This window comes from Anolis carolinensis, unplaced genomic scaffold (genome assembly GCF_035594765.1).
Source record: "Anolis carolinensis isolate JA03-04 unplaced genomic scaffold, rAnoCar3.1.pri scaffold_10, whole genome shotgun sequence".
In the NCBI taxonomy this organism is placed as follows: Eukaryota; Metazoa; Chordata; class Lepidosauria; order Squamata; family Dactyloidae; genus Anolis; species Anolis carolinensis.
Window position 1 is genome coordinate 387,231 of NW_026943821.1, and position 27,883 is coordinate 415,113.

The 27,883-nt window shown below is 47.2% G+C and overlaps 3 protein-coding genes and 1 long non-coding RNA gene across 12 annotated transcripts in view; 3 read left to right on the forward strand and 1 right to left on the reverse strand.

Annotated features, from left to right (window-relative positions):
• Positions 1-5,770, forward strand: part of pou2f2 (POU class 2 homeobox 2) — a 70,136-nt gene extending 64,366 nt beyond the window's left edge. For 5 of the 6 annotated variants that reach the window (XM_062962675.1, XM_008123450.2, XM_062962671.1 and 2 more), the window contains one exon: positions 814-5,770. In XM_062962675.1, the coding sequence (XP_062818745.1) occupies positions 814-1,199 (386 nt within the window). In that variant the 3' untranslated portion in view covers positions 1,200-5,770. The remainder of the gene's footprint in view (positions 1-813) is intronic. The other variant, XM_062962673.1, reaches the window with a different exon arrangement.
• Positions 5,771-9,389: 3,619 nt separating this feature from the next.
• Positions 9,390-19,858, forward strand: znf574 (zinc finger protein 574). 4 transcript variants are annotated; one of them, XM_062962678.1, is made up of 3 exons: positions 9,390-9,497; positions 14,724-14,841; positions 16,595-19,858. In XM_062962678.1, the coding sequence occupies exon 3, from the start codon at positions 16,614-16,616 to the stop codon at positions 19,371-19,373; it is 2,760 nt and encodes a 919-aa protein (XP_062818748.1). In that variant the 5' UTR covers positions 9,390-9,497; positions 14,724-14,841; positions 16,595-16,613; the 3' UTR covers positions 19,374-19,858. The 4 variants fall into 4 exon arrangements, with proteins under 4 accessions (XP_062818748.1, XP_008121660.1, XP_008121658.1 ...); XM_008123453.3 differs by having other exon boundaries at positions 9,391-9,497; positions 16,592-19,858; XM_008123451.3 differs by having other exon boundaries at positions 9,440-9,548; positions 16,592-19,858.
• LOC134293839 (uncharacterized) lies at positions 10,453-24,028 on the reverse strand. Its single transcript, XR_010000807.1, has 2 exons — positions 23,631-24,028; positions 10,453-12,136 (listed from the first exon to the last, which is right to left on the reverse strand). It is a non-coding gene; the product is annotated as an uncharacterized LOC134293839 (long non-coding RNA).
• Positions 24,029-25,232: 1,204 nt separating this feature from the next.
• The window catches only part of grik5 (glutamate ionotropic receptor kainate type subunit 5), a 56,697-nt gene continuing 54,046 nt past the window's right edge, over positions 25,233-27,883 (forward strand). Inside the window, exon 1 of the mRNA XM_062962677.1 lies at positions 25,233-25,373. The gene's annotated coding sequence lies outside the window, so the exon portion shown is untranslated. The remainder of the gene's footprint in view (positions 25,374-27,883) is intronic.

The following is a 27,883-nucleotide window of genomic DNA, read 5'->3' on the forward strand; positions in this document are numbered from 1 at the left end:
TCCCATCCTCCACACTTTGCCTTGCTAACCCTCCACATGTATGTGCTCTCATCTCTCCCAGTCATCTCTCTGCACATTGTGTGTTTTTCTGGCCTGGCCAATGTGGGTGAGGAGAGGCCATGCTGCTATGCTCAACTCTTTCCCAGAGGCTGTAATGCGGAGGGGGAGGGGGCTGTGGGGCCTCCAAATGGGGCGGGGTGCCATTCATAGCATCCCTTGTTGGCACAGAGGGCGCCAACATTTGTGAAGCGACTGTAGGATCTGTATATTATTACTATTATCCTAATTATTTGTGTTTATACCCCACTTTTCTCTCCAACAAGGAGACTCAAAGCGGCTAAGGCATCACTCCCAATGCCCTGAGGGCAATCCCACAATTCCTATGGAGCCAACCTCCTCAATCTCTCCTTCTGCCCAAGGGTTGCACTTCTCCCTTTCTCACCTTGCTCTTTTTTATTATTATTATTATTATTATTATTATTATTATTATTATTATTATTATTATTATTAATTATATCATCATGTGTATTTATACTCCACTTTTCTCTCCAACAAAGAGACTCAAAGTGGCTAAGGCATCACCCCCAATGCCCCCTGACGGTGCCCCATGATTCCTGTGAAGCCCACCTGGGCAGAGACCTCTCCTCAATCTCCCTTTCTCACTTTGTTCTCTTCCCTAGCGTCCTCTGGGACCCTTGGGGTGGTGCAGGGGAGGGGAGCCCACGGGTGGCCCTTCCTTCCTTCCTTCCTTCCTTCCTTCCTTCCGTCCGGCTAACACCCCCCCCCTCTTTCTGTGCCACTCTCCCTCCTCAGCCTTGGCCAGTGGTGGAAGCCTGCCGATTACCAGCCTTGATGCCAGCGGCAACCTGCTCCTGGGCACCAGCGCCAGCGTCACGGGGGCCGGCAGCCAGAGCATCGTGACCTCTCCGCTCTTCCTGAACCACGCCGGATTGCCCTTGCTGGGCACCGCCCCGGGAGGCAGCGTGGGAGGCCTGGTCTCGGCGGCGGCGGCGGCAGCGGTGGCAGCCTCCATGCCAAGCAAGTCTCCCGTCCTGACCTCCTCCTCCTCCTCCTCTTCTTCCTCCTCCTCCTCTTCCTCCTGCTCCTCATGCAGCTCGGCCGCCAGCGATGTGGCGCAGACTCTGGCCCAGGCCGCTCCGGGATCAGTCACTGCCGAGCCAGACGCCAAGACGGAATGAGGGCCGCTGCCGGCCAAGAGGGAGCCGGAGGAGGAGGAGGAGGAGACCCGCACGCAGCGCCTTGGCGGCAGAGGATGGCGGCGGCAGAGCGTTGGACCTACAAACCGACGAGCGAAACCAAAAAATGTGTATGAACCAAAACCAAAACCAAACAATGAATTGTCAGCAACAGCCAAACAAACAAAAAAAACAACCAAAAAATAGAAAATAACCCAAAGTAGCCAAAACCAAGCCAAGCAAAAAGGGACAAAGGAAGAAACCAAAAAGAATTCCCCAAACCTGTGCTTTCCTTTTCCAGATGTTTTATTTCCTTTCCCTTCCTCAGAAAGAACAGACACACCTTGCCAAAGGTGACTCGTTGAAATGCTTTCTTAAAAACTATTTATTTTTCATCTGCTGGTTTCCTTGGACCGTGTCAGAAAGGAAACAAAAAAGGAAATGGGGAAAGGATGTTTCTTTTTCTTTTTTGGTAAAAAAAATACAAGCAAAAAAAGAGAGAAAAAGGAAAAAGACAAAAAAATAATAAGAAAAAAAACAAACTCCACCTTTAAAATCTTTAAAGGGGGAAACGAATCTCACACCAAAAATCACCAGTTCTAGCTTCACCCAAAGCTTTTTACAGACTTTTCTAACTTCTGTGTCTGGTCGAATGTCTTTCAAATACTCTTTTATTTATTCTTATTTATTCTCGGTTCTCTTTGGGTTCCAGGAGGGGGGCGGGCGGGCGGGGAGGGGGGGGGGTTGGCTTCTCAGCATCGCGTTTTTACTATGGATAATTGTTCATGAGCTCTCCCTTCCCTCTCTTTTTCCTTTTCAAACCTGAAAGCGACAAGCAAGGGGTTTCCTGCGTCCTCTTTGACCACAAAGGTTCAGGCTTTCAAAGGCCGTGGCGACTGGGTGCCAAGAAGCCATTTTGGCCCCTGTGCGGACGGTGGTCAGTCTGCAGACCCTTTTCCAACTTGGATTCGGGCCCATTGGGACAAACCCCTTGATGCCACTTGGCCAGAGACCCCCTGAAAGCCTCGGCCTGCGGCTCTAAGCGGGCTACCCCTCGCTTGTCTAGTCATAGGGTGCGGTCTACACTGTGGAACAAATGCAGTTTGACACCACTTTGATAGCATCCCGGGAGCCGTAGTCTCGCAAAGCCTTCCCAGCCAAAGAGTGCCAAAGTACAGCGCCCGGGGCTCCCTCGCCTTGAGCGGTGGCAGCGCAAGTGGGACAAAACTGCATCAGTTTTACAGTATAGATGCCCCCTTATTGATTTTGCCTTTTAAAAAGATTTCCTAAACAAATGATTATTTCTGCCTGGGATTACTTACTATCGGGGGTTATTTTCTGAAAACAGGGGATGTGTAATTTTTATTATTATTATTATTATTTTTATATCTGTGTTCTGAAAATGAGAAATACTCATATTCCAGTGCCTGACAAAAACCAAACCAACCAAAAAAAACAACAAACAACAAAACAAAACAGGAATCTCTACTTTTACATTTTCCAGGAAACAAATAAAAACCAAAAATTGATAAGATATCACTACAAATGACATGAAGATCACCGGGGAATCAAGGAAACGAGGCCACAGAAAAGAGGGGCAAATACCCCCTTTTGTGTGGATTCGCAGAGACTCGGAGGCGAGAGAGAAACCTTTAACCAAAAAGAACAAACCAAGCAAACAGAGTGTTGACCGAAGAAGGAAAGAAGGAAGGAAGGAAGGAAAGAAGGAGGGCAGCGTGGGAATCGAGGGGAGGCTGTGACTTTCTCTGGTGAGACAATGGCTCAACCGTCTTTCTCTGTCCTGAAAAAGAAAATACCTCATGGAAAGCTGTGTTGAGAAGCCAGGATTTTGTAAATGGCAAAGAGACAAGCTAAAAGTAATAATAATAGTAACAATAATAATAAACCAAATCAAAGGACTTGGGTGGGAGAGAAGAGAGGATCCCGACCCTTCCTCCCCGAAGACTGGAAAGCTTTAAAAATGGCTTCTCAAAACGCTCTTTCTTTCTTGTTTTGCTCTTGCAGCCTTTTTGCTTTTTCGGTACATTCTTGATGGATTTTTTCTTTCTTTCTTTCTCTTCTTCTTCTTTCCCAGTCCTGCTCGGTTTGGGCTTCTTTTCCAATGTGTTTCTTTGTAGGGGAGGGGCGCGTCAGTCCATGTTCTGGGGCTCTTTGAATGTTTGCCTTTTCTTTTCAACTCCTGCGAACCAAAGTCTTGCTGTTGCAGAGAAGGAAGTTAGCCATGGCATACTTGCGATCTGGTAGAAAACACCAAACCAAAAACCAAAACCAAACCAAAAGGACAGAGTGACAAAAAAAAAAGATAAACTACGAAACAAACACACACAAAAAAGAAAGGACTTTGAAACCTTTCTTAAAGCCGAAAAACAAAACCAAACAAACACACAAACAAACCTCGACCTCATTTTATCTCCTGCTTTTGCTGTGCTATAATAGCGTTCAGGTGGGTTTGAGAGAACAAGTGGAAAAATAAAAATACTGTGAAACTTTCCAAAAACGAAACAAACAGGAAACACCTAGTTTTTAAAAGACTTGACTTGGAAAACAAAAAAGAGAAGATGTTTTTCATCCCATTCTGTGCGCGAGAGAGAGAGAGAACCAACCGGCAGAGCTTGACCGGTCTCTTTTCAGACGCGGTTCCTGATGATCGGTGGACATTTGGGCGGAGAAGGAAGAAAAACATTGGGGATGTCCAGTTTCTCTCTTTTTCTCGACTTTCCTTTCTCTTTCTCTCTCATGTGCTACTGAACGTGTTACTAGGTGGAATGTAACTGTTTTAGTGATCTTTGTTCTTTCTTTTTTCTTGCCTTTATTTTTTTCTTTTTTGGAAAAAAACTTTGGGGGGGTTCCTTCTATTTTTTTTTATAGAGAAAATTCTATGTTCCGCTTTATTGCTTCTTACTGTATTAAATGAAAAAAAAAACAAACCAAATGCTAAAAGGTTTGCAACACAAAAAATAGATAAAAAAGGGAAAAAGCTGAACAACAAAAAAAACCAAGGGAAAAAAGAGAAACAAAAACCAAAATGTGTTTTTTTTATATAAAAAAACGATTCTAGACCAAAAATGACCCTATCTCCATGCATGGAGCTGAGTGGTGGGTGAATGGCAGCAGTGGAGGCTCGGAGGAGGAAGGCCGGGAGCAGGACGATGGGCCCTGGAGTGGACGCTTGGCCAGAGGCAGCGTTTGGCCAAGCGGAAGAGGGCCGCCACGTGCAGGGATCCTTCTTCGGATCGGTGGCCAGCCTCACTCGGCCCTCTTCCTGCCCTTCTGTACGACCTCCAGCTTGGGGGAAGGTGGGCTTCTCAGGCTGGGAGCAGACAAAGGCTGGGTTTTTTTGGGGAGGGGGATCCTTGCCTTCAGGTCCCTTGGATCCAGAGGGAGGGCGGCCTCCCCTGCTCCGCAAGCTTTAAAGGCAAGGGGACGTCCGTTATCCGAGCAGAGGCCACCAGGGTGCGCTAGAGGGAGAGGAATAGTCCATTTTGGGGGGGAAATTGGAGGAGGAAAACCATTCCCCCCGTTTCTGCTGGTTATTCCCACTCTCCACTTCCCGTATCGTAAATGGTTTTCACTATGGGGACATGGGGGGGGGGGAATAACAGGAATACGGGGGGGGGGGGTCCTCCTTCAACCCGCCCTCCACCCCTGTAAAATGGACTGTCCTCCTCTCTAGCACCCCCAGTGGCCAAACCAAACGAGCTGACCTTCCTCCTCCTCCTCCTCCCTGCCCTCCGCGTGCCAAGGCTCCCACCACAAGGCTCTTTGGAGATAGCCTGCCATATACCTCATATACTTTAATGATGAACCAAATAGAAAAGCTTTATGAAGGGTGTGTGTGCCAGACGGGTCTGTCTTGGGGTGGCTTTGGGGGACGGGAAAGGGGGGGAGGGTCAGGCTGGCAGCATCTCTCTCTCAGAAGGAAACTGGGCAGGGGCTCAGGCCCGTCAGTCATTGCCCCAAATGGGGGTCTCCTCCCGAAAGGGGAGGGGGGCCAAGCCCTGCGGGCCTTGTTTACATGGAGGGAGACCCCCTTCCAGCCTGGGGGCCGTGGACCCCTGTGTCAATGGCAGGAGGGCACAGCTGTGCCCCAAAAGGTCCACCCGGCTGTGGCCCGCTTCCAAGGCAGAGCTTTGGCCCCGAGCCCCTTGGGGGCCCAGGAGTGTGGGATGCCGCCCGGGAGCCCGGCCTCCTCCCCTCCCCCAGTCAAGCCCGTTGCGGGGTCCCACCCGGAGCCGTGGGGGAAATCGTGTGATAACTTTGCCAAAGGTAGTTAGTTCCTAGTACTTATTCATTTTGACTCTTTTTTAATTTCGAATCTTCCGGGGTCCGATCCTTGTCTCGTTAATTTATTTGTAACTTGTGGGGCTTAGAAGTGACTTGAAAAAAAATTGATGATGATGATGATAATGATAATGATGATAATGTAACAAATATTCTGAGTGATTTTTTAATTTGTTCTTTTATTTGGTTCTGTCGTGGTTTTGTGTTTTTTTCCCTGTCTTTTTTTAAATTAAAAAGCAAAAACAGAATAAAAATCTTGCAACCAAAGACGAGTCGGAAGGGAATCGGAAGCCTCTCTTGGTGGTGGATGCAGACTGTGAACACACACACACACACACACACACACACACACATACACCGGCCTCAAGGCCCCCCAATGAGGAGGATTGAGGAGACCCCTCTTGCTCCGATGGCCAGCCTGGCCTTTGCAGGCTTTGCAGGAAAGCCTACTGACCGGCTGAATTTCCAGGCCAAGTGGCCACTGACTTTCCTCCCTGAGTTTATTGTCTCGGCGTACTTAAACTTCAGAAGGAAGGCTTTTAAGGAAAATGGCCAAGAGCCTAGAAAGGACCCAGATTCTTAGGGACTCCATGGCTCTGTGGCCACCAGATAATCATCTGTCCAAAGAAGCCCCCTTTCCAAGCGCCAATAAAAAGAGCTTGTTCTGTTTTGCTGTAAGGAAAACAATGCTTCCTTCCTTCTTTCGCCTTCCTTCTCTCCTTCCACCCTTCCTTCTCATTCCTTTGTCTTCCCTCCTTTTGTCTTCTCTTTCCTTTGTCTTCCTTCTCTTCTTCCTTCTCTTTCCTACATTTTCTACTTCTTTCCTTCCTTTTCTTCACCTTCCTTCCTTCCGTCTGTTCTTTCTCCTTCTTTACTTCGCCTTCCTTCCTTCCATCCATCCTTCTTCCTTCTGAAAAAGAAGCTAGGCTGTGTGGCTCCTTTTCAGAGATGAAATATACAAGATTGTATTTTGCAAGATATAATGAATAAGGTTTCCCATGGGTTCTTATTGTTTTGCAGGAACAGTTTCACACCCCTAAGCATCCTTCTGTCCCCATGCCCTCTTTACTTTTCATCCCCTTCCACCCTCCATATGGTACCTTTGGTCAGTAGTTTTATCAACAGTTCAAGGCAGCAATTTCCCCACCATTCCCTGATTACAATCATTCAATATATCAATATACCACCTGGGTTTTTTTGAAGCCTCAATTTGGCCCAGTCGATCAAATTCAAACTACATCAAAATGCTACCCGTATTTTCCAGCGTAATAGACGATCCCAAACTTTTCCAGTCAAAACACAGAGTTTGGGATACACTAGCCAAATATACTCCAACACATACCAAATAAAAAGACCATCAGAGTGGTAACGCAAACACTCCGCTTTCCCCTGCTTGGCCCACCCTTGTATCCTATTGCTGTACCTCTTCCTCTGCCTCTCAGACTTCGCACATGCGCGCCTGCACCGCTTCACTGCAGTCATCAGGAGCAAGATCCGAGAGGCAGAGGAGGAGGTATGGTAATAGGATACAAGGGCAGGCCAGGCGGGTGAAAGAGGCCTGTTCTGCAGGGCACAGCGCTGCTCTATCTCTTTTGAGCTCCCCCCACCATATGTGGCGACTACAGATTCTCCAGTCCGGCTCGAAAGTTTCAGCACCCACTCTATAAGATGGCCCCCGGCGTATAAGACGACCCCCAACTTTTGAGAAGATTTTCCTGGGTTTAAAAAGTAGTCTTATACACCAGAAAATATGGTACTTCCAATCCCTACATCTAAGACGGCTGTCCATTGGGGCTTTATTGCCCTGCTTGTGGCTTGACATTCTCAGACTTTCAATTGATCTCTTTTTGCACCCCTGGGGGAGGGATGGGCCGTTTACTGCTGGGTCCTGGGTCCTCGTTTGCTGATGTGGGCATCTGAGCCTTCTTCCTGTTTTTCCGATTGGCAGACCCTTTGATTGATTTCTTCTACGTGACTTAAGAAAAACTAATAATTTATTGCTCAAATTAAATCAGGTGTGCGTCCCATGTTCCCTTTACTTCCTTTGCCTTCCTTCCATTATAATCGTGTATTATTTTTACTATATTGTATTACATTGTAATATTAATATTATATGCATATAGAATACATTATATTATTAGCATAGCACAATATAAGCATTATATATATATATTTATTATTTATTTATTAGCGACATTTATATCCCGCCCTTCTCACCCCGAAGGGGACTCAGGGCGGTTTACAAGTATATATACAGTAGAGTCTCACTTATCCAACACTCGCTTATCTAACGTTCTGGATTATCCAACGCATTTTTGTAGTCAATGTTTACGAATTTTACGAATTTAGCACCAAAATATCATGATGTATTGAAATACATCATGATATTTTGGTGCTAAATTCGTAAATACAGTCATTACTACACAGCATTACTGCGTATTGAACTACTTTTTCTGTCAAATTAGTTGTATAACATTATGTTTTGGTGCTGAATTTGTAAAATCATAACCTAATTTGATGTGTAATAGGCTTTTCCTTAATCCCTCCTTATTATCCAACATATTTGCTTATCCAACGTTCTGCTGACCCATTTATGTTGGATAAGTGAGACTCTACTGTACTTGTAAATATATACAATATATTATATATATATACACAATATATTATATTATATGACTATATTGCAATATTGTTAGTAATATTGCATGTAATATAAATATACAATTATAATAGTGAATTATAATTATTACATTGTATTAGACCATATTATTATTATTAATATTACATGTATGTAAAATATATTATAATATTAGTATAGTATAATATTATTATATCATTAAATTGATACAGGAGACATGGCGGAAATATATATAAGCATTAGATATTGTACTATATCAGTGTATTGCAATATTATTAGTACAGTCGAGTCTCACTTATCCAACATAAACGGGCCGGCAGAACGTTGGGTTAGGGTTAGGGTTGGATAATAAGGAGAGATTAAGGAGAAGCCTATTAAACATCAAATTAGATTATGATTTTACAAATTAAGTACCAAAACATCATGTTATACAACAAATTCGGCAGAAAAAGTAGTTCAATATGCAGTAATGCTATGTAGTAATTACTGTATTTATGAATTTAGCACCAAAATATCACGATATATTGAAAACATTGACTCCAAAAATGTGTTGGATAATCCAGAACGTTGGATAAGCGAGTGTTGGATAAGTGAGACTCTACTGTAATATTACATGTAATATATAATATACAATTATAATAGTATATTATTATTAGTAGTACAGTAGAGTAGTAGTACAGTACATTTGATGTTTAATAGGCTTTTCCTTAATCCCTCCTCATTATCCAAGATATTCGCTTATCCAAGCTTCTGCCGGCCCGTTTAGCTTGGATAAGTGAGACTCTACTGTAATATTACATATAATATAAATATACCATTATAATAGTGTATTATTACTATATTGTATTACATTATAATATTATTAATATTATATGCATATACAATACGTTATATTATTAGTATAGCATAATATGATCTGTATTGCCTGGCGCTGTGCTTGGCTAGCTGTGAATGGAGGTTCTTCTTCCTTCTGGCCTTTTGTATTCCCCGGAAAGGGCGATGCCTCGCTCTTGATTGGCCGTCATGAGCCTCTCCTTTCCACCCGTGACATCAACCCAAATTCCGGACCATTTCCGAGGCTTAGGCCGCCTCCCCCCGCTCCCCGCGCCACTTGGTCTGGCCCAACGGCTCCTTCCCTCCCCCTCCCTCTTTTCGCCTCTTAATGGTACGACCCACGCAGGCAGGGCGTGTTGACGTCACCACGCTTTTCTTTCCCCGCGAGAGAGAGAGCCCGCCCTTTCTCAGACGAGGGCGCGGATTGGGCGCCGCGCTTGAGAAAGGCGGCCTCTGATTGGCCGGGCGCTGCCAACCAATTGTGAAGGGGCTTGCTGAGCGGAAGAAAGAGGAGAAGGAGAAGGAGGGTGAGAGAGGAGAGAGAGAGAAGGCCGGGCCGAACGGAGAGAAGGGAGGAGGTGAGGGAAGGGCTGCACGGAAGGCGCCCCAAATATATATTACGGGGGAGGGAATGAGGCGCAGGGGATGCTGGGACTTGTAGTCTGGAGGGCCTGCGGTGTGTCAGTCGTGCAGAGTGAACAGGGGCCCAAGAAGAGGCTCCAGGCCTGGGCCAACATGGGCCTTCTCTCCCTGCGTTTTGGACTCCAACTCCCAGAATTCCTCACTGCCTCAGGCCCCTTTTCAGGGGAAAAGGAAGGGGCCTGAGGCAGTGAGGGATTCTGGGAGTTGGAGTCCAAAACCCCTGCAAAGAGGGAGGGCCCAAGTTTGCTTTAACTTCTCTTTTCATGCTGTTTCCTTTCAAAGGTCTCTCATTACCTCGAGTCTCATGCGCCGTCAAATCTAATGCGCGCTTCCATTTCCAAAACCCTAGTTTTTAAAATAATAATCTATATATATATAAAAGAGTGATGGCATCACGGCGACCCACAAAACTACAGGCCCCCCAACCTCGAAATTTGACAACACAACCCATCATCCATGCCTCTAGGTTGATACAACAAAAAGAAAAGAAAAATAAAGTCCTAATTAGAGGGAGAGGAATGATTGCTTTTATCCAATTGCTGCCAGTTAGAAGGCTAAGCTCCTCCAACTTGGTCTCCTAGCAACCCAATAAAAAATAATAAAAAACACTAAAAATAATTAAAAACACTAAAAAATTAATACAATGAAATACTATAATAACAGAAAATAACTACAAATAATACAAGAAAATAATAAAATGTAATAAATAAAAAGATAACTTACAATACAAATAATTTAAAAATACAAATACTGTAACGTCAAATAAAAATTACACAACAATTTTTAACCAATACCACCACCACTTTGCCACAGCAACGCGTGGCCGGGCACAGCTAGTAATAATAATAATAATAATAATTTTATTTTTGTATGCTGCCTCCGTCTCCCCCAACGGGGACTCGGAGCGGCTCACATGGGGGCAAGCCCAATACAATCCTATAATATCAAATTCCAAATTTATTTAATGCTTAGACCATAGGCCTTTTGCATGCAAGACAAACAAACATATACACAAAAGCCAGACCATCAAATACAATATAAAACATACCATTAAAACACTATATAAATCATTAAAACACTGCAAATATCAATGTCAGGATATGCCCTTCAAATACTACATATTTCATGGATTAGCACCAACATAATTAAAAACAAGATAAAACCAAGCAAGTACAGCATTATTAAAACCCAAGCAGGGAACACCTTGGATATAAAAAACCGCTACTAGTTAAAAGCATCCCCAGCACAGTCAACTGTTAAGACATCAAAGAATGCATTTAAAAAATAAATAATAATACAGTAGAGTCTCACTTATCCAAGCTATACGGGCCAGCAGAAGCTTGGATAAGCGAATATCTTGGATAATAAGGAGGGATTAAGGAAAAGCCTATTAAACATCAAATTAGGTTATGATTTTACAAATTAAGCACCAAAACATCATGTTATACAACAAATTTGACGGAAAAGTAGTTCAATACGCAGTAATGTTATGTTGTAATTCCTGTATTTACGAATTTAGCACCAAAATATCACGATGTATTGAAAACATTGACTACAAAAATGGCTTGGATTATCCAGAAGTTTGGATAAGCGAGGCTTGGATAAGTGAGACTCTACTGTACTACATATTTCATGGATTAGCACCAACATAATAAATAACAAGATAAAACCAAGTAAGTACAGCATTATTAAAACCCAAGCAGGGAGCACCTTGAATATAAAAAACCACTACTAGTTAAAAGCATCCCCAGCACAGTCAACCGTTAAGACATCAAAGAATGCATTTAAAAAACAATAATATAATAATAAAACTTCATACCCCGCCACCATCTCTCTGCGGGGACTCGGGCAACTTACATGGGGCAAAGACTCAAACAACATAAGGACAAAATATAAGCAATATAATACAAATCACAATATAAAAAAGATAAAAGTAATACAATATACAGTGTTTCCCCAAAAATAAGACAGTGTCTTATATTAATTTTTGCTCCCAAAGATGCTCTAGGTCTTATTTTCAGGGGATGTCTTATTTTTCCATGAAGAAGAATTCACATTTATTGTTGAACAAAAAAATGAACATTTATTATATACTGTACAGTAGTTGTCATCACAAACCAGCATAACCAGACAAACTTTGAATCCTATCAAAAATTTCTTGTTACTACCAATATTTCCATGTACAACACTTTATGGTACGTACATTTACCGATCCTGCATGCTCTGGTATTCTGTTTGGCGGGCATAATTCCATACAAAAACTTTGCTAAGTCTTACTTTCGGGGGAGGCCTTATATTTAGCAATTCAGCAAAACCTGTACTAGGTCTTATTTTCTGGGGATGTCTTATTTTAGGGGAAACAGGGTGTCAATTAAAACAATACAAGGATAACATTGCATTTAAAACACATAAATGGTAAGACCGTAATAAATACAGGATAGATTATTAAAAACCCTCTGGGGCTGATTAATTAATGACTGTCTCACCGAAGGCTTGCCGAAACATCCAAGTCTTCAGTTGTTTCCTGAAGGAAGATAGAGAGGGAGCTAACCTAAGTCATGATTTAAAATAGACATAATTAAAATATTAAACAATCATCCAAGGTGTTAAAAGGTCCAATATAGGACAACAATCTAGATAACAGTCAGATGAAGGGAGTGTCTATTACAGAATAGAACATACATCAAATGTATGCAGGGAAGATAAACCTGAATGGAAATCAAACTATAAAGTGAACAGGGCAAGTTCCATTGTGGATATGGGCCAGGTTATAATGGACTTGTCTACTCAAAAGCACAATGGAAATTTAAATGGAATTTTAAATGTTTTTAAATTGTTATTTTATCGTTTAATCCCACTCCCACTCTCCCCTCCTTGCACATGCCATTTATACAGCAAACTATGGAAGTTACATTTGAAATATCAATCCCGGTCTTAATTTTTGCGCGCCACATCTTAGCACATTCTCTAAATACAGTAGAGTCTCGCTTATACAACCTACGCTTAGCTAACGTTCTGTATTATCCAACGCAGTCTGCCTCCCACCCAGATCCACAGCAGTGTCTCTAAGCAGCAACGCGCAGCAGGCCAACATGCCCAGCGACAACACAAGTGCAGCCACGCTCCCAAACAAGTGGCAGATTTGTTGTAGAACATGATGTTTTGGTGCTTAATTTTTAAAATCATAACATAATTTGATGTTTAATAGGCTTTTTCTTAATCCCTACTTATTATCCAACCTTTTCACTTATCCAACATTCTGCTGGCCCGTTTATGTTGGATAAGTGAGACTCTACTGTAGTTCTTAACTGGTTCCCACATCCACCTGATTATTGCAACCTTTTCAATTTTATCTATATTGTTCCATTTGCAATTTGTTATTTCCACATTTAACATATTTAAGTACAGTGTCCCCTCACTTATCACAGGGATTAGGTTCCAGGACCACCTGCAATAAGTGAAAATCCGCAAAGTAGGGACACAATATATTTATATATTATTTTAGTAGTTATACACTATTTTAAGTCTTTCTCAACCAATTGTGTGTTGATAAATCATCTCCTCTTGTTGCCGCTTGGGCTTTTCTCTCCCTTCGGCTTCTCCTTCCTTCCTTAGGCTGTAAATTGTAATTTTTTATTATTTATAATATTCTTTTAGAGTGTATTGAAAAACCGAGAAACAGCAAATCCGCAAAAAGCAAACTGCGAAGTAGTGAGGGAACACTGTATATGCTACTTATACCAATTCATCAAGTCCACTTTGTTTTCTCTTTCCAACCCCTCACTAAAACAATTTGCGCACATGCTATTCATTTGTCAACCATTTTTTCTTTTTGTATATTCTTCATTCCTGTTATCCTTGCATCTAGTGCATTTCTATTAACCATTACTATTTGTAACTTAACATTCTATTGATTTCTCCTTCAATCCCTTGTTATCATTGGCGCTTGTTGCCTGCGTAGAATTCCTTCTTTAAAAGCAAAAGTGTTCTTGCACCAAAGCTTCCTTCCAGCAACAGAAAAGGAAACCTTGGGCTGCATCGACGCTGCTAAATGAATCCACTTTAATTGCCTTGGCTCAATGCTACAGTGATTCCCTGAAAATAAGAGACTGTCTTACTTTATTTTTCCTCAAGAAGACACACGGTGGCATATTTTTAGGGGATGCCTTATTTTTAATAAGTATGGCTCAACAATCTACATTTATTTAGATATAGTTCAATTGCCTTCTTCTGGAACATCGTCATAACTCTCCAAACCCGGAATTCCATCCTGAATTTCTTGCGACTATTTCCTTTAAAACCACTGGCTCCAATTTTTCATGTCGAGCCATAGAGCTCTCATTAAATGAGCAGCTCTTTCTTATCCATGTAACCTGCTCAGAATGCATTGGCAACAACACTGTCAGGGATGTTATCCCTTGTGGATGGGGCTGCCCACACCCCTCCAGTCACCTCCGAGATAGCGGCTGTCCCAATGGGCAGGTGAGAAGGGCTGCCCGCCTTCTTTACCGCTCCGCACTGGCACGCTGCATAGCCACGCCTATCATTATGTCTTATTTTCAGGGTATGGCTTATATTGCGCAAATGCTTAGAAATCCTGCTATGGCTCATTTTATGGGTATGTCTTATTTTTGGGGAAACAGGATATGGGGTTTGGGGGGCTGTAGTTTGGGATCATGGGCGCTTCCAAAGAAGGCGGATGCCTCACCAAACTACAAATCCCATCCCTGCATAATCATTGAGCCGTGGGAATTAAATTAGAGATGACATCCCTCAAAGAGGAGCTCCTGAAGCAGCTTCCCCTTGGCTTTGGCTCAGCACTATGGCCCCTTCTCTGCTGCCACATGAAATCCAGATTATCTGCTTTGAACTGGGTTATATGGCAATGTAGACTCGGATAATCTGGTTCAAAGCAGATAATGTGTAGATGGGGCTTAAGATGACTGTATTATGCAAATCCAATGTGCACCCTAATTTTGGGAAGGTAATTTAGCCCAAAAGGGTGAGCATTAGATTCGGCTAAATACGGTAATAAAGGAGTTCTGGGCAAAGACTGGGGGCCTTCAAGGGGGTGAATGAATTGCCTGTTGGTGTTTGTTTGCTGTCTCCAGCTCAAGCCTCCGGCCTTCTCGGCAGACCCTCTTCCGCAGGATCCGACCCTCCTGGATGTGTCTCCTCAGGACGTGAGCCTGGCCAGGGCCGCCTGCCCGCCATCCTCAGGCCTGCAAGGTATGTGAGCAAAGGCCGCCCGGCCGCCCTGGAGATGGAGGCAGCGCAGGGAGAGGGTCAACCACAAGCGGGAACAATAAACACACCTCATAGGCTTTCGGGAAAACCGGTGGCTTCTTTCTCCTTAACGTAACCTGATTTGAAGTGAAACCGGAGTCGAATGCCTGTTTTAATAACACTGTGTAACACGATTTTTGTTCCTGGGTTATAAATGTCATTTCCTAATTAATTCTATCATAAAAACATGGGGAAATGTATTCCACTGCCCAAACTTGGTCTTTGCAGGAGGGACATCATCCTGCAGCAGCACATTTTGCTCTAGTTTTTCAAGTAATATCTCAACCAATTCAACCTAGTTTGTGGCAGCCACAAAAACAAAGTTTCTGGAGCATAACAACTCAAAGTAAGGATTGCACAATTAAACAGGAATTAACACTTTTAAACCAGGGACAGGGAATTTTTCAATTTTTGCTACATAGTGTAATGAGGGGAAACTACCAGTCCAGAGGTCAGGCCTTCTCTAAGTTTACAAGAGGGGGTTCTCAGCTGCCTTTATGATGAATATGGAAGCTCATGCCGCCCAGTGACACCAGTGTTTGCACCCCTCTCAATGGAAAGGCCCATTTGGGCAAGCAAGGCCTCTTTTTTTCTTACAATGCTCTAAATTAGGCATTAAAGCTGATTTTTCTTCATGTTAAATTGCTGGATATGTCATACCGGACCCATTTTGAAAGCACATTCCTTCCTATGTGTTTGAGTGTGTAAACAGAGGGAACGGTAATACTCTCAAGGCTCCAGATCCCATGTACTCTCTGAGGATAAACAGGATCAATCCTGGTTGATATTTGGATGGGTGTCTGTCAACAAAACCCAGGTCTGTGGACTCCATTTCAGAGGAGACCACTGTGAAAGATTCCTTGCTTTTACAAACTCTAAGGGATTCATGGGGTCGGAATTCATCAGTTGACGGGTGTCCTGAAGGCAAATGCAGTGGCTCCCAGCCTTTAGTCCTCCATATGTTTTGGACTTCAACTCCCAGAAATCTCAGCCAATTTACCAGCTGGTAGGAATTGTGGGAGATGAAGTCCAAACACTCGGAGGAGCAAAGGCTGGGAACCACTATTTTAGAGGATGACGCTGGAAAAAATAGATTGTTTAGGAAACACCTATGAAATCCTTTGACTGGTAACTTAAAGCCATATATACACACATAGAAGACAGAGAGAAAGTTCAAATGGGGATTGCTTCCACCCATAGATGGAGCAGCACTTGCATTAATCACACCTCTTTTTGATAAAAATAAAAAAGACTGGCTGCTGAATGCTGGCCGCTTCCAAATCTGTTTCCCCCTGGGTCTCTGCATTGACAGGCCCATCTTCCGTCGTCTTTCGCTCTCTTTCGAAGCTGATGGTGGAATTGTGCAGGCAAGCGGACTGAGATTAGATTATTTTCCTCCCAATTATCTTTTCTAATAGATAACACGAAAGCAGCCTGGCCAGCCTCCCATGCATGCCATCCCATCCCGCAAAGAGAGAGATAGAGTCTATATACCTGGCAATGCAGGAGAGAAGGAGGGAGACATAAAAACATTCACTGGCTGGGTACTGGGAGAAGGCAAAGTTCTCAACAGACCTGGCAATGTGTTCTCAAAGGCTCAGTGAAGACGGGCCATTTTGTAATCCGCCTGCGTTCAGGCTCTGCTCTGCAAGCCCCCCCCCCCCTTCACGGCTTCTCTTTCTTTCGTTTCCAGCAGCCGGGAGCCCCTCCCTGCCATGGCGGAGTCCCCCGAGGAGACGCTCCTGTACGTGGAGCATCACTACGTCTGTTCGGAGTGCAACCAGCAGTTCGGCAGCCTGGAGGAGGCCCTGGTGCACCAGGAGACCCACCTCTGCTCCCCGGAGCAGGAGCAGCAGCAGCACCAGCCACAGCAGTATGAGGTGGTGGGCCTGGCGGAGGCCGGGCTGGTGGCGGGGGGCGAGGGCGCCGTGTTCCAGACCCTGGCCGTCCAGGAGAGCCAGTACCAGTGCCTGGAGTGCGGGCAGATCCTGCTCTCCCCGGCCCAGCTGCTGGAGCACCAGGAGATGCACCTCAAGATGGCCACCCAGGAGTCGGAGCCCCTGGCCAAGGCGCTGGTGAGCTCCAGCCAGATCCATTACGAGTGCACCGAGTGCAAGGCCCTCTTCGCCAGCCAGGACGTCTGGCTCGCCCACCGCCAGAGCCACCGCAAGCCCCTGGAGCCGCCGGCCCCGGCCCACCCACCCCAGAGCCGGGCCCTCGTCAGCCTGGAGCATTCCTACCGGAAGCCCGAGGAGGCGGCCGCTGCCCTGGGGGGCACCGTGCAGCTTCTCATCTACGAGTGCGGTGACTGCCTCCAGCTCTTCCAGTCCACTGCGGAGTTCGTGGAGCACCAGGCCACCCACCACGTCATCCAGGCGCCTCCAGGGCCCCAGGTCAGAGAGGCACTGCCTGCAGTGGCGGAGGCAAAGGAGACCCCGGGCACAGCCACAACGGGGCACAACGGGCTGGCGTTGGTGGCCCCCTCCAGTGTCACGGCCTCAGACCACAGCTACGAGCTCAAGAACAACCCCGGGGAGCAGCCGGCGCTGGTGCCCCGCAAAGCCTCGAAGCCAGCCGCCAAGGCGCTCCTGTGCGTGGAGTGCAACCAGCTGTGCCCCTCGGCCCACAAGCTTGAGCTGCACATGCGCAGCCACCAGCAGGGCGCCTTCAAGTGCCCGCTTTGCGCCAAGGTCCTGCCTTCGCCGGCCGCCCTGGAGAAGCACCGCGAGGAGCACAGCGGGGAGTCGCGCTTCCTGTGCGTGGACTGCGGCCTGGGCTTTGGGACGGAAGCCGTGCTCCTCTCCCACCGGCGCACCCACTCCTCCAACCCGCTCTACCGCTGCGCCTGTGGGAAGACCTTCATCAACATGACCAAGTTCCTCTACCACCGGCGCTCCCACAGCTCCGGCGAGGCCCCCGATGCGCCCAGCTCTCCTCCTGAGGAGCAGCAGCCCTGGGAGGAGGGGGAGGAGCAGGGGGGAGGGGAGGCCTCCCCCATGGAGGTCCCGGAGCAGCAGCGGGAGGAGGAGGGGGACGAGGAGGAGGAGGAGGAGGTGGTCCCGGTGGCCCTCATCTGCTCGGTGAGGGACGTGGCCCTCTCCGTGCGGGGCGGTGGGCCCCAGGGGGCGGGGGAGTTCTCCTGCCAGATATGCGAGAAGACCTTCCCCAAGCAGAACCAGCTCTCGCGCCACCAGCGCTTCGCCCACAAGATGGAGCGGCGCCACAAGTGTCCGACCTGCGGGAAGATGTTCAAGAAGAAGTCGCACATGCGCAACCACCTGCTGACCCACACCGGGGAGCGGCCCTTCCACTGCAAGGAATGCAGCAAGAGCTTCAACTCCCCGGCCAACCTGCAGCGCCACCGGCTGACGCACACGGGCGAGCGGCCCTACCGCTGCGAGATCTGCCAGAAGTGCTTCACCCAGAGCTCCACCCTCCAGCAGCACCTCCTGGTGCACAACCGCCTCTACCCCTACAAGTGCCAGGAGTGCGGCAGCGTCTTCCACCGGCCCTACCGCCTCCTCATGCACCGCTACCACCACACGGGCGAGTACCCCTACAAGTGCCAGACCTGCGGCCGCTCCTTCCTGCTCCGGCGCCTGCTGGAGGTCCATCAACTCAGCCACACCGGCCAGCAGCCCCACCGCTGCACCTCCGGCTGCGGGGCCGCCTTCGTCTCCGCCGAGCAGCTGCGCGAGCACAAGTGCGGCAAAATGAGCCGCCACTTCGAGTGCTCCGTCTGCAGCAAGAAAGTGGGCTCCACCGCACAGCTGCGGGCCCACGAGCGCCTCCACGGCGACCTCGGTGTGCCCCCCGGAGCGGTCCCGCCGGGGCAGGAGGGCCCCCCGGAGCCGCCCGCCCCGCCGCCGCCCCCTCCGCGCCCTCGCCGGGCCCCCTCCAAGGCCTACGAGTGCGGCGACTGCAAGAAGCTCTTCAGCACGGAGACCTCGCTGCAGGTGCACCGCCGCATCCACACCGGGGAGCGCCCCTACCCCTGCCTGGACTGCGGCAAGGCCTTCCGGCAGTCCACCCACCTCAAGGACCACCAGCGCCTGCACACCGGGGAGAAGCCCTTCAAGTGCGGGGAGTGCGGCAAGGCCTTCACCATCGCCGTGCGCCTGGCCGAGCACAAGCGCATCCACACCGGGGAGCGGCCCTACAAGTGCGACGACTGCGGCAAGGCCTACCGCTCCTTCTCCAACCTCTGGAAGCACCGCAAGCTGCACCAGCAGCAGCGCCTGCAGCATGAGCAGGAGATCATGGCCGAGGCCATGGCGGCAGCGGCGGCGGCTGCAGCGGCGGCGACGTCGGCGGCCCCGACTCCCTCCTCGGGGCCGAGCGAGCCGGTCTACGGCAACGCGGTGACCATCATGGAGACCATCCCCGTGCTGGAGACCATCGAGATCTACCCAACTGACGGGGGCGTCCACTTCGAGAACATCCAGGTGGAGAACGTCCAGATCGGGGGCGTTTGAGGGGGGCTGGGGGGGCGAGGGGGCAGTGTGCCAGGGGTCGCTGTCTCAGCCCCCCCTTCTTCCTCCTTCAGGGCTTGGCTCTAGAGCAGGCATGGGCCGACTTGGGCCCTCCTTCCAAGTGTTTTGGACTCCAACTCGACCCTTCCTAACAGCCTCAGGCCCCTTCCTTTTCCCCCTCGGCCGCTTAAACGGCCGAGGGGGAAAAGGAAAGGGCCTGAGGCTGTTAGGAAGGGTCGAGTTGGAGTCCAAAACACTTGGAGGGCCGAAATTGGTCCCTCCAGGCCCCAAACGGAGTGGGTTTTATGTTGCCCCCTCCCCTTCCCCTCTTGACCCCATTTGCCCCCCCTCCCCCTCTGCCCCCCACCCCGTGGCCCATTCCCGCTTCCATCCCAACCGAGCGGGCTTCTTGCTAACTGGATTCGTCCCCATGGCCGCGGGAGGATTTTGTTACTTGGAATTCAAATTAAAGGAAGGAAAGCGAAGCACTTGGGGCGTCTGAGGCGTGGTCTGTTCCCGCGACGGACCGAAGGACGGCACCTTTGGGCAGAATAGTGAGGGACGTGGCACCATCCCGTCTTTCCTTGAGATGATGCTCATCCTCACGGAAAGATCTGTTCATTGATTAGTCCGCCAACCTCATCAACAACAAAAGACCATATGCATATCTATATATATAAAAGGGTAATGAAATTTCGGCCTAGGACAAAACAACAAAACTACACACCCCAGAAACACTAAGCTTGGCAGCACAACCCCTCATCCATGCCTCTACGTTCATACAACAACAAAGAAAGAAAAATAAAGTCCTAATTAGAGGGAGAGGAATAACTGATTTTATCCAGTTGCTGCCAGTTAGAAGGCTAAGCTCTGCCCACTTATTTATTTACAGTATTTATATTCCGCCCTTCTCACCCCGAAGGGACTCAGGGTGGATCACATTACACATATAAGGCAAACATTCAATGCCTTAACATAGAACAAAGACAAGACAAACATGGGGCTCCGAGCTGGCCTCGAACTCATGATCTCTTGGTCAGAGTGATTTGTAGCAGCTGGTTGCTCAACAGCCTGCGCCACTAGGCTTATACTTGAGTATATACAGTATACATGGCAAACATCCAATGCCATTTAGACAGAGGCAATTTAACATTTTTCCAGCTTCCGGCTTCATGACGGTGTGTTTGATTCCGGCCACAGGGGGAGCTGCTGCTTCATCATCCACTTGTGACCCCCGAGTCCTTGATGGAGTACTTCCTCATTCTTCCACGCGCTGCTGGCCGTTTCTATGGTGCCGTAAATTAGTTAAATTAGCCTCCCTGCATAAAGCGGTAGGTACCTAAATTTCCTACTCAACAGATAGAACTGTCTTTAGGGTTGCTTAGGTCAACAGCAAGCTAGACTATTAAATGGTTGGGAACTCACTCCGACCCAGGCTGGATTCGAACTCGATCTCTCAGTCAGTAACAATTTATTGCAGCTGGCTACTAACCCAACTGTGCCACAGCCCTGTCCGTTGGGAATAATATAGTGGGAGGAATGGTGGGAGTCTAAAACACCTGCAGGGCTGAAGTTGGCCCATGCCTGATCTAACACCGCTGCATTGATCTCTATGGAGAGATCCCGGATGAAAACGCCAAGCCAATCGTGTCTTCACCAACCCACTCCACGCAACCATCGAAGCGGGAGAGACTTGAAGTCGTGTCTCAAGGAGGGAGCTGCACAACAGCCTTGCACAGGAGGCCCAGGTCAGAAGGCCAGAAGGTTGTTGCCCTTGCAGCCCAGGTAATTGCTTTGCTCAGTGTGTTCCATTTCCCTGCGGATCAGACTGGGCCTTGTGTTAGTTGTTGCTCCAAAAGACACATCAGGCCTGATTTCCAGGGGACCTCTTACTGTTTTCATGGGCAAAAATATCTCGCCCAAAAGCACCCACTTGGATATTTACACATGGGTAAAGGTAAAGGTTTCCCCTGATGTTAAGTCCACTCATTTCCAACTCTGGGGGTTGTTGCTCATCTCCATATACTGAGATGCACAGATGTGTCTTTAACTAGGAAACTAGGCAAGTGGGATTTATATAATAATAATAATAATAATAATAATAATAATAATAATAATAATAATAATAATGTTTATTCCCCGCCTCCAACTCCCCCAAAGGGGACTCGGGGCGGCTCACAGATAATACAATAAACAGTACATCAGTAAACAAAAACATACACCAATTATAAAATTTAAAAATTAACCTATGAAAATGAAAACACAATAAACACGGAATTAAAAACAGCGAAGTTGAGTAATAGCGAAGTTGCACTTTGTTATAAGTTGTAAACTCAAGATAACAGATAAAGTGTTACAAATTCATTGGAGGTTTATTTGGGATGGGAAAGACCCTAAGTAATATCAAATTAACCCTGTGGGATGATGTCCAGGGAGAGGAAAAAACTCTTGTCCGTTTGAGGCAAGTGGGAATGTTGCCATTGCCCAGCTTGCTTAGCATAGAATGGCCTTGCAGCTGCAAAGCCTTCCTGCCTGGGGGAATCCTTTGTTGGGAGGTCTTAGCTGGCCCTGGTGTTTCCTGTCTGGAATTCCGTTTTCTGAGTGTTCTTTATTTACAGTCCTGATTTATAGTGTTTGTTAATACTGGGTAGCCTGATTTTATTCATTCCACATTCAGAAAACAGGGGGAATGATATAACACACAATTATCACAAACCAATTAATAAAACAATATGGTACAATATTGTAAACAAAATATATAAACAGTTTAAAAGACTATTTAGCCCTCTATTGTGTGTGTGTGTGTGTGTATCTCACACATATGTATGCACATAGACTTTTTGCAGTATATTCCTGCATTATATTTATATAGTATACACCCCAGCCCCTCCCCGTAAACACACACACACACACATATAATACATAAACACTAACTTTGCACCCAAAGTGCATTCCTGCCTTATGTTTACGTAGAGTGCATCCTCTGCACCACTAAACTAAGGCTTACCATAAAAAAATAGCTTAAACCGCGTAAAATTAAAAACTTTTTTAAAAAAAATCTTAAGGCTTCTTTTTAAGAATCCATAGGTCACAGCAGCAGGGATAGATCACAACCTTAAACATGACTAGGGTTCATAATGATGATGATGATGATGATAATGATAATAATAATAATTATAAAGTAATTCTTCCTGCCTGGCAGAATGGGGTTGGACTGGATGGCCCTTGGAGTCTCTTCCAACTCTAGGAATATAATAATAATATCCAGTATATATATCTCATTTGCTGTGTCATACTATGTTTTTGTGTCAATAATAATAATAATAGCAATAGTAATAATAGTATAATCCTATCTTCCTTGCTGGGTGAAGGGGGTTGGACTGGATGGCCTTTGGGGTTCCTTCCAACTTTAGGAGGGAGTTGAATAATAATAATATTCTATCTTCCTGGCTGAAAAGGGTTGGTCTCTTCCAACTCAAGAAATAAATAAATCAATAATAATGCTATCTTGGGGTGTTTTCCAACTAGTACTCATTATGGTTGTTGTTATATCTTTCTGTCTGAAGGGGGTTAATCTCTTCCAACTCTAGATTAATAATAATAATAATAATAATAATAATAATAATAATAATAATAGCACTACCTTGCAGGTCTACCATTATTATTATTATTATTATTATTATTATTATTATTATTATTATTATTTTATTGTATGACACAGCAAATAAAATAATAATAATAATGGTAGACCTGCAAGGTAGTGCTATTATTATTATTATTATTATTATCATCATCTAGAGTTGGAAGAGTTTAACCTAGGTCTACCATTATTATTATTATTATTATTATTATTATTATTATTATTATTATTATCGTTTTAGTTGTTCTATCTTTCTTTCCGTCTGAAGGGGGTTGATCTCTTCCAACTCCAGATACATAATTATAATAATAATAGCACTATCTTGCAGGTCTACCATTATTATTATTATTATTATTATTATTATATTAAAATAAGCAAGATTAAAGCACACAATCCCTATCTTTGTACCTTCATGCTCTATTATTATTATTATTATTTAAAATAAATAAATGAAATGACAGCACACAATGCCTATCATCGTATCCTAATAGCTGAACTCGATTACGTATGATATTATATATTGCTATAACTTCATAGTTTTTTAGACATTATAACCGTATTCTCAAATCCAGGCCTGGCCTTCTGGGCATTTTGGACTTCCACAATTCCCAACAGCCTACCTGCTGGGTTGCTAGGAGTTTCCCAGGCTGTAAGGATATGTTCCAGAAGCATTCTCTTCTGACGTTTCATCCACATCTATGGCAGGCATCCTCAGAGGTTGTGAGGTCTGTTGGAAACTAAGCAAGTGGGGTTGAGATATATTCCTGTGGGAGAAACAACTCTTGTCTTGCCATGTTGCAGTCGGCCAGCTTGATTAGAATGGATTGGCCTTTCAGCTTTGAAGCCTGGCTGCTTCCTGCCTGGGAGAATCCTTTGGTTGGGAGGTGTCAGCTGGCCCTGATTGTTTCCTATCTGGAATTCTCCTGCTTTTCGAGTGTTGCTCTTGACTTCCTGTCCTGATTTTAGAGGGTTTTATATAAAAAAAATACATATAAGGCATGGGCCAACTTGGGCCCTCCAGGTGTTTTGGACTCCAACTCCCACAATTCCTAACAGCCTACCGGCTGTTAGGAATTGTGGGAGTTGGAGTCCAAAACACCTGGAGGGCCCAAGTTGGCCCATGCCATATATATATATATATATATATATATATATATATATATGTATGTATGTATGTATGTATATGTATAAAGTTCCCCATTCTTTTCTTTCCCCCCTCCCTCCCTTCTTCCTTCCGACGGAGGCGCTCTGCCCATGCTCAGAGGCACGCTGGCCCGCTTGCCCAAAATGGCCGAGGGTAGGTACCTTTTTGAAAGGGAGGGAGGGGGGGAGAGGGAGGGGGCGACATCCCCCCCATCCAAAAAAAGGCCTTGATGATGATGAGGAGGAGGAGGAGGAGGATGAGTCCGGAGTGAATGAACCCGGATTGGCGGCGCCTCTTCCTCCTCCTCCTCTTCCTCCTTCTTCTTCATCAGGATTCCGCGCGCGGAAGAAGAAGAAGAAGAAGAGGAGGAGGAGGAGGAGGAGGAAGAAGAAGAAGAGAAACAGGAGGAGGAGGAGGAAGAGCAAGAGGAGGAGGAAGAAGAGGAGGAGGAGGAAGAGCAAGAGGAGGAGGAAGAAGAGGAGGAGGAGGAAGGCTCAGCGCCGCAGCAGCAGCAGCCCCCTCCTTCTCTCTCTCCCTCCTTCTCTCTCTCTCTCTCTCGCCCCCCCCCCCCGCGGCCAACTCCCCTCCCAAAAAAGAGGGGAGCCCGACCCCCCCCCCCCGGCTTGGAAAAGAGAGAAGGAAGGAGAGGAAGGAGGGATCCATCCATCCTTTTCGCGAGGAAAGAAGGAAAGAGAAAAAGAGGGAAAGGGAGGAGGGAGGGATCGGGCCCTTTCCTCTCCCCCCCCCCCGCAATTTGAGTTTTTTTAAGGGTTTTTTTGGGGATCCCCCCCCCCCCCGCTCTCTCTCTCTCTCTCCGCCCTCGCCGCCGTCGAAGGGAGGGAGGAGGGGTCTGGGCGGGGGGCGCTGCGTCTCCCCCCTTCTCCCCCCCCCCTTTTCAGCGGCAGAAGCGGCATCCGGTGAGGGAGGGAGGGAGGGAGGGGGAGGGGCGATGGGAGGGGGACCGGGCCCCCCCGCCAGGGCATAGCCCCCCCTTTCCGGGGTCCCTTCTCTTCCTCGTTCTTCCTTTGCGGTCGCCCCCCCCCCCGCTCCCCGCTTTCCAAGATGGGGGGGTGAATTGAGGGAGCCAAGGGGGGGTCTGGCGGCCAGGCGCCCCCTCCTCCTCCTCCTCTTTCCCCCCCTCGAAGAACAGACCCCCCCTCGAGAAAAGGGGGGGCTGCCAGAAGAAGGAAGGAAGCCGGGGGCGCAGTTCACGGATTCCGTAAGTGGGAGCCCCCCCTCGCCAGGATTGTTATTGTTATTGTTGGTTATTTGGGGGGGGGGGGTTAATGTATTGGGAGGGGCGGGCATGGGTCTCTCCTTTGGGGGGGCTCACGGTGGCAAGGCGGGGGTGGGGTCTTTTGGGGGAGCCGGGTCTGGAGGGGCCTTTGCTTCAGCCCCCCCCCCCCAAATAATAATCTAGGCCCGACCTAGACCGCGAGGCCTCCCTCCGGGCCTTTGCCCCTTCGGACATCCCCACGGAGACCCCCCCCCCCCCCAATACGGAGACAGAGGGACCTTTGGGGAAAACCCCAGCGTGCGCCCCCCAAATTGGGGGAGCAGTGAGCAGGCCCAAGGGTCTCCCCCTCCCCACCAGGAAGGAGGCCCCGCGAGGAGGCCTCGGGCAGGCCTGGCAGACCCCCCCCCACCACCCCCGGCACCCCGGCCCTTCCCTTCTGGGAGCGGATGCCCAAACACCGGGGGGGGGGAGGGGGGGGGAGGGGTCCGAGCAGGCCTGGCCCAGGCCCTGGTGGTGGAGGTGGTGGTCTCCGATGGGGAGGGGAGGGGAGGGGGCCCAAGATCCTCGCCCACCCTTTGGGGCCCCCCTTTCTGACCTCCCCTCCTCCCGAGGGAGAATTCAGGGTGTGGGGAGGGAGGGAGGGAGGGAGGGAGGAAGGAAGGAAGGAAGGAAGGAAGGAAGGAAGGAAGGAAGGAAGGAAGGAAGGAAGGAAAAGATAGAAAAGAAGGAAAGGCAGGTAGGAAGGAAGAGAAGGAAAGATAGGAAGGAAGGAAGGAAGGAAGGAAGGAAGGAAGGAAGGAAGGAAGGAAGGAAGGAAGGAAGGAAAAGATAGAAAAGAAGGAAAGGCAGGTAGGAAGGAAGAGAAGGAAAGATAGGAAGGAAGGAAGGAAGGAAGGAAGGAAGGAAGGAAGGAAGGAAGGAAGGAAAGAAAAAAAGAAAAGATAGAAAAGAAGGAAAGGTAGGTAGGAAGGAAGAGAAGGAAAGATAGGAAGGAAGGAAGGAAGGAAGGAAGGAAGGAAGGAAAGAAAAAAAGAAAAGATAGAAAAGAAGGAAAGGTAGGTAGGAAGGAAGAGAAGGAAAGATAGGAAGGAAGGAAAGATAGGAAGGAAGGAAGAAAAAGATAGAAAAGAAGGAGGGAAGGAAAGAAGAGAAGGAAGGAAGGAAATATAGAAAGGAAGGGAAGATAGGAAGGAAGGAAGGAAGGAAGGAAGGAAGGAAGGAAGGAAGGAAGGAAGGAAGGAAGGAAGGAAGGTGAGTGCTAACTTGGGGAACTCCCTGCCACAAGGCCTGGGAGACAAGCATCCATCTGGATGGAAATCTGGGCCCGGGGTGTGTGTTTGTGAAGCTGCGAAGCACAATGGCCACAGTGGTCATCTTGTCCCCAGTGTTCATCACTCTTTGCATGGTTGGGGTCTCTGCGTTGTGTTATTATTATTATGCTTATGTTTATTTATACCCTGCTTTTTCTCTCCACAAGGAGACTTTTTTAAAATAGTCTTTAGTTGAAGAATTTTTGTGTATACATATAAAAACAGGGGAGAAAGAGAGAAATTAGGGTTGAGGTTGGAGTCAGGGGAGGGTTGGGGGTGGGTGGGGAGAGTGGGCATGGTGTGCAATGGGGAAGGGAAGGGATTGTGGGAAAAGAAATGAGAAGTACACTGCTTTAGTGGTTGTATGCCTTGGGTCTTAATTCATTGTTTTTGTCCTTCAGTTGTTTCCTGTGGTTTCCAATCCGTCTTCTTCCTCTTGGTTCCCTGGGTGGGGGGATGTCTCATGGAGGACAGTGGGGCCCACAAGGAGACTTAAGGCAGCTCACGTCAGAAGCATCTCAATACACTGAGAGGGCTTCTGGGGCCCTTGTTTTGGCCCTTGAGGAACCAGGGCGGGGGCCTCAATACGGGCTTGTCTCGTCTTGGGCAGATCTGTCACCAAACCGTCCTGAATACCTGCTTTGGAGGAGTCTGGGGGGGCCTGGAGACCCTCCTTGGGCCTTCCTTCCCACTCTTCCTCTCTCCCCAGGGTCATCTTCACAGAGGTCTCCTCTTTGCGGGCTCCCAAGGGCCGTCTCTCCAGCCCCATTTTGCCAGGCAGGAAGATAGCATTTCTCATCATCCTCATCATCATCATCATCGTCTTGCCGCTGTCCTCCTCTGGAGTCATGGACATCTGTCCATATGGGTCGGCTTGTGTCTTCAGGCCTCCCATCAACTTATGGCAAGCGATTCTCAGAGATGGTTTGGCTCCTTCCTTCCTTCCTTCCTTCCTTCCTTCCTTCCTTCCTTCCTTCCTTCCTTCCTTCCTTCCTTCCTTCCTTAATTCCTTCCTTAATTCCTTCCTTCCTTAATTCCTTCCTTCCTTCCTTCCTTCTTTAATTACTTTCTTCCTTCCTTCCTTCCTTACTTACTTAATTCCTTCCTTCCTTAATTCCTTAATTCCTTCCTTCCTTCCTTCCTTCCTTCCTTCCTTCTTTAATTACTTCCTTCCTTCCTTAA